Genomic DNA, 6,567 nt, shown 5'->3' with positions numbered 1-6,567 from the left:
AGTCTCCACACGGGCGTCCCTCTGCAAATCCCTTAACCCCACCCTGCTCCTTGGGTGCCACACAATGGCAGCCCACTGCTCCTCTTGTAGATGGGTTAAATGCAGAGGAAAATTTCTCCAGTGTTAGATCAAAGTTCAATTATTATTAGGTTGTCAAATACCATGTAGACACAGCAGACATTTTGGAGAAGATTGTCTGATCAACAGAACAGCCATTAGTATTTTATCTATAAAAAATCTGGCACGTATGTAAGATTGCCAGGAAGAAACTCAATGGCTTAATCTGAGTACACTGAATTATAGCCCTAACTCCTGTTGCTAGTTCCTATTAATTCATTTTTCATGGTGCCAAAATAAGAACTAAGAACTATAAAAATGTTGGTTACAGAACTAATGGATGAAGCTCTCTATCATTACACTCGAAATATATGAAGGTCTGTAAATTTGCATGTGTCACACATGAGCAAAGCTGCTAAAGACTCGTCACAAAGAACCCGCAGGTGTAACTGAAGGGAATAGAGGTTCTACATAGAACTGACTGAGGGACCTGACACAGATTTCTTGTTATTTTTGCATAGAGTTGAAAACTATGTGTTAATTTCTTTCCACTTTGCACTAGTTTCCATTGCTCTAAAATATAAAATGTGGATGAAGATTCTGGCTGACATGGATAAAAAAAAAAATCAAGAAAGATTAATAATTTTGCAAGGCATTAAAATAAATGGTACTTTTTACTGATGAAATTGGCATGAAATATTTAATAGGAAACTAATAATAAGTGGCAGTGGGTCATATTAAAGAAGTTGCAAAGAGGAAAAGGAAATAAATTTATAATAAGACAAAGAATAAAGATTTAAAAATTAAAACCACATTTAAATTAAATTTCTTAATCTTCTATTAGTGATGCTTTCATTAAATGCAATTTCAAACACCTCAAAATACACATTCATTTTAATAAATAAAATAACTAAAAATACTGTCATTGTAAAACAGATTAAAAAAAAAAACTAAGGGCCTCCCTATGTTCTGTACTCTTATTATGAGGTTTATAGAGTACATACTGTATATATTATATATGTTAATTAAATAGTTTTAAGTTATATCTATCCCATATACCTAAAGATTTCAGAAATGATAAGTCGTCTTATTCAGAGCAATGGTGACATCTAGTGGTTCAATATATCCTCTGCATCAAATTTGTGTTTATGAAGTTTTTACACTGGCAAGAGCTTCAGAAAGTCATTTTTGTTGTAGGGAGAGCCAAGGGGCAAAGCTTTGTGGCTCTTAAAAAATATTCAGGAACAATTCCTTTCCTAAACGTCCACTATGGTGAAGTGTTCTGTTTTAAGAAGGTACAGTGGTGACCTTAGGCGTGCTTAGGTGTGCTTCACTGCCAAAGTACTTTCCACTGTATAATTGATGGTAATGAAATATAGTGGTCTTGAGTGACAACATTTGGTCTGAAGTTTTGATTGTGATTACTTCTGATCCCTGATTAATTATACATCATCAGGGGGACTGTTGATTGTTTATTCCATGATACTATGATGTTGAAAGAAACAGCATTTAAAGTTTTCTTCTATGATTAATATCCTGGTCATGAGCAGTAATTAATGAGTTTGTTTTCAGGGGGAAATGTTAGGATAATTATCATTGAAGATGTGTGAGTTCATCACACCCTGGAAAGGGCTGCCTGTTGTGCTTAAGAATCGACATTTTGATCTAATTAGGACAATTACTCTGTCAGGATGTACAGTTTGTACGTGGCAAAGATTTGGAAATGGAATGAGAGCAGTGTCCTTCAGCTAAGAACCAAGTGTAATATTTTGATAAGGCTGGAGTCATGGATGTCTAATCATCTGCTAATATGTATGATGTAAAATATGATGATGTGGCCGACTGGAGATGTATAAAATGCCTTTTTAACTGTTAGTCAGGGCCACTTCCTGAGAGGTGAGCCCAGAGGTGAGCAGCTGCCATTCTTTAAACTCTAAGCAATTTCTCTGATCTGATTACGATTACAATTTCTATCAAAATCAGTTTTGTCATGTCTCCTGGTTATTTAATACATAGAAGTTATGAAATGTTATTTAAAGAGTTTGTCCGAATGATCTCTTTTCAGGGAAAAGAACCGGAGGGATAGAGCATCTTTAACAATATATATAGATATAGATATTGTTTTTATTTGTAACACTTATTGCTTTTGTGTTTGTATCCATGTAGAGGGGTTATCTATTAATCTATTTCATTAAAAAATGTCTGATGTGTTATGTTTTTAAAAGACACCAATGCTTGTTTTTAAAAGATTGGTCTCTTCAACATCGTTAAAAAAAATACATATTTAACATTCAGGAGGGGGAAAAAGTTTATGTTGTCCAGTTATCTAGTTGTCATTCTTTTTGTAACGCCATGATCAGATCCCCCTCTGCAGCCAATGAGAAACAACCATAATCCTACCGCGATGGCTTGCTTATCACCGATTGGCTTATATTTATTTGACGTAATGCGTAGCTCGGTTTTAATTGGTCCCTCCCCTTCCTTTAGTGGGTCACTCACGCCCCTTACCTTTGATCCAGGATACACGGAACACATCGGTGGAAGGTGCGTAGCTCATTTCTCTTGATAAAACTTTAACTTTATGAAACTAAAGCGTGTGTTTAATGTTATATCAAATATCCACGAAGAATTTGGTTTCGGGTGTTACAAATAATCTAGGTTCTCCTTTTCGTTTTTATTAACGGTTCAGCAGATTCGACGCATAATATGTCGCCATATTTAAAATATAGCTGAGTTTTAATGCTTTTTTGTGTTTAATAATAACCGTTAATGGGTGCAGGTATAAAATACTTTAAATGAGTCTCGCCCTGTTTAATGGAAATGTTTAAGATTGATGAGGAAATGTTTACATTTCCGAGTAGATAAGGGATTAAATTAGTTAGAATAGAATAAAATAGAAAATCCCTTTCTTGTCCCACAATGGGGATGTTCTGGTGTTACAGCTGCAAAAATATTATAGAAAAAATAAAAAGTGTACAAGAATAACAAAATAGTGAACAATAAAAAAAATAAAATACTGTACTGTAAAGTGTTATAACAATATTAAAACTGTTCACCTAGAGAATAAATAACCAAAATACAGCTATGGACATTTTTACAGTAATGAATAAATAGCAACACGAGAGATGCATGTTATTTAACTGACTAAGGTAGAAACTGTGCAAAAATCAGCATGAATGTAACAAATTATAGGGAATGTTGGAAACAGTTTTGGTTCTAGAGTCTTCCAGCTACTGGGAGGAAGGATCTTTGATAACGCTCCTTGGTGCATTTAGGGTGCAAAAGTCTGTCACTGAAGGAGCTCTCCAGTTCTGCAAAAGCTTCATGCATGGGGTGGGAGACATTATCCAACAGAGATGTTCATTTAGTTAGGATCCTTTTTGTTTCCCACCTCCTGCACTGAGTCCAGAGGTGAGTCCAGAGTCCAGAGATAGTTACATAAGGACATTTGTATAAATTAGGCTTGATGATTTTACAGCAAAAAGCAACTTTATAGAATTAATTATTAGTATTGTTGTTCTAATTTTACACTGTCACAGAAAATATTGCTCTTTGTGTTGTGACAAAAGAATGTGGCTAAAGTAGCTGACAAAATACAGTTGTATACAAACATATGGAAAGTTTAGTGGAAGGAAAACGTTTGGATGAAAAAGTGTTTTAACAATGAGGAAATCATGGTGAGACGGTTGTGTGAGGAAAAGCCTGTTTTAAGGCAAATCCACAAAGTGTTTTAAGCAGCTCTAGTCTGAGCTTTAACAGGCACACATAATGTATTTAGATCATAGTTTATAGATGTTAGAATCCTTATTATTGAATCTCTTGAACCAGGGGCAAAGGTAGAAGCTGCTTTTCATAGTTAAGGAGAAAAACAGCTAAAATTTATGTAAAAATATTCTCTTAGATTGAAGTAAAGTTGGCATTTTAGTTCTATGTCAATGTCTTGAGGAAGAGTTGAGAGGCTCAGAGCTACTGGATTATTATTTAGACTTTAGTCCACTGGATCTGTGCCATGTGGTTTTATCAAGTGTAATGTCCGTCTGAAATCTAGATCTGCTTTAGATTTTCTTCTAGAATTGAGTCACTGAAGTAAATATACTTTAGAATGAAGAACCAGCTTGTTGAGATTAACTTTTATTACCTGATGTCTTCACTATAACTAAGACTGGGGGAAAAAAGTTGTCAGTCTTTGTTTTCAAGCACTTGAGTGCAAGTCTCTTGATGTTTTTTTTCAATGCTTTCCTGCAGCCTCAGCCATGGACCTCGTGCTGAATGTCGCTGACTATTACTTCTTCACTCCGTACGTGTACCCTGAATCATGGCCTGAGGATGGGGCACTGCGGCAGATCCTCAGTCTCCTGGTGGTGACCAACCTCGGGGCTGCCATCTTGTATCTTGGCCTGGGAGCATTCAGCTATTATTTCATCTTTGACCACAATCTAATGAAACACCCACACTTCTTAGAGGTATGATACCATATGTTGCTAATTGCTTGATGCAGTAACAGAATAAGTTCCAGAACTGCTGAACCTGGTAAACTTTCTTTCTTTAGTGTTTGGAGAAATTTAAAGGAGCACCAACCAGTTACTGCTCCTAAAGATGGAAACATTTTTATTGTTTTTATTTCAAGTGTGAACTGTTTAAAAGTTTTTGGGGTCACTTGTTTAATCTCAGCATTACTTGTTTCTAAAATACAAACTATACATATGAAATAGTACAATTTGATGCAATATATTTATTGTAATCTTTTGGGGTTTTGGGATCTTGAGACCCTATGAAGTCTGAGTCGTAACACATTTAGTACACATTGATAAACAAACTTCCTTAAAAGTTTTTAACCAAAAAGCTCAAACAGTCTGCTTTTTAATAACGGAAATTAAACTGTATATACAGACTAAGCTTATCCCAAATATTATTTAGTTATTTAAAAAATGGTTAAGGATAGATTATTTATTATTGATCTATTTATTAAATAGTATAATGACACAATTCATGTAAAATCGTAAGTCAGGTTACCAAAACAAGTTATAGTAACTTTATTATATGGACAGATTTTTCTTTCCATTCACCTCGATCCCAGTTATTAAACAAAGCAATGAAGGTAAGTTTATTCAAACTGGTTTAAACTTTGTAGATTACTTTGGGAGCATGTAGTGAAAGTGGACATTTGCTTCCATTGTATCATTGATCGCAGCAGTCTTGCATACTGTGCAAGGGGCCATAAGAACATAGTCATATCTGTGTCAGTGAGTGCAGTCAGAAGGAATCATACAACAAATTTAAAATAGCCCTTTTTTTCTGATCACCCCAATAAATGGAAAGAAATACAAATTTTGTGAGTGTGCACGATTTCAAGGTGTGTACGCTTCTCCTGAGCTGAGAGTTTGTGGCCCAACAGCACACAAAGATTTCAAAGTGCAAAGAGTTTCAGTCAGAGTATTTTATTATTTTTTTTCCCTTTTTGAATTGTGGAATGTTAATTTATTTTGCTCGTTGTTCATGCCAAAGCAGTTGGCAGGGTTGCATGCTCATAACGGTGCTACAATAATTGACCTGGATCACCGCCAGGTCATTTGGGTGTGATCGCAGACAGAACAGTTGACATCTGAAGAGCTGACAAGCAAGAAGTCGTGCAAAAGTGTTTTTGCCCCAAGGGCTGTTGGTTAACTTGTTTTGTGATACCATGAGGCAATAACAGCCTATTAGATGAATAAAACATATTATATAATCCAGATATATAGATATTGAATTGAATATAGATAATTCAAAAAAGTATTAATATTCCTGGATTTAGCAGGAAATTATAGATATATAGATATTAAAACGATGTAAAAGGAGAATGCACAATATATGTTTTGATTTTATAGCTTTTTATTAAAAAATTGCATGAAATTAATTATTTATAATCAAAATCTATGATGGATTAGACAGAGATGAAGAACAAAATGAGAAAAGGGTAAAACATAAGTGATTGGTGTACTAGCAGAGATGGTGGAGGTTGGGCAAACTGTGTGGTTTAGAGGTATGGCAGAGACGGCTCTGCTTCTAAACCTTAGTTAAAGGGGATCTGTTATACAAAATTCCCTTTTATCATAATGTTGAACTTCCATTTAAGTCTCTAACGGTTATGTAAACAGTCCAGGTTCAAAATAAATCTTCCAGCCATTTTTTTGTTTGTTCTTTTGCAATAAGTAAATATTTTGCGAGTGTCTGGAAAGTGGGTTGTTTTAACTGCCACCCATCCTAGCAACCCAAGCTAAAAAAAACAACATAACCTTGCCATTAATAGGTGGCAAAAAAGTGCATATAATTCACTTATACCCATCCCTCCATTCCTCCGCTCACTGCAAAAAGGTTTGTTAACCAATTGTTCAAAATCACATTTACTTTAAACTTAACAACTTTTTTTTTTTTTAACCCTTTAAAGTCCGATCCAAGAATAAAACAAAACAGAAAATTACTTTTTTGGGGGTTGAAGTCCATATTTGGCCTTTTAACAAAATATGTAAAAGA

At 34.7% G+C, this 6,567-nt stretch overlaps 1 protein-coding gene across 1 annotated transcript in view; it reads left to right on the top strand.

Annotated features, from left to right (window-relative positions):
* The first annotated feature begins 2,550 nt into the window (after positions 1-2,550).
* sc5d (sterol-C5-desaturase) overlaps positions 2,551-6,567 on the top strand; it is a 7,172-nt gene continuing 3,155 nt past the window's right edge. The window contains exons 1-2 of the mRNA XM_015370180.1: positions 2,551-2,601; positions 4,303-4,520. Coding sequence (XP_015225666.1) covers positions 4,311-4,520 — 210 coding nt within the window. The 5' untranslated portion in view covers positions 2,551-2,601; positions 4,303-4,310. The remainder of the gene's footprint in view (positions 2,602-4,302; positions 4,521-6,567) is intronic.

This window comes from Cyprinodon variegatus, unplaced genomic scaffold (genome assembly GCF_000732505.1).
Source record: "Cyprinodon variegatus isolate N-32 unplaced genomic scaffold, C_variegatus-1.0 Scaffold43, whole genome shotgun sequence".
Taxonomy (NCBI): domain Eukaryota; kingdom Metazoa; phylum Chordata; class Actinopteri; order Cyprinodontiformes; family Cyprinodontidae; genus Cyprinodon; species Cyprinodon variegatus.
Note: the sequence above shows the minus strand (reverse complement) of the source record. Positions and strands in the feature narration are given on the sequence as shown.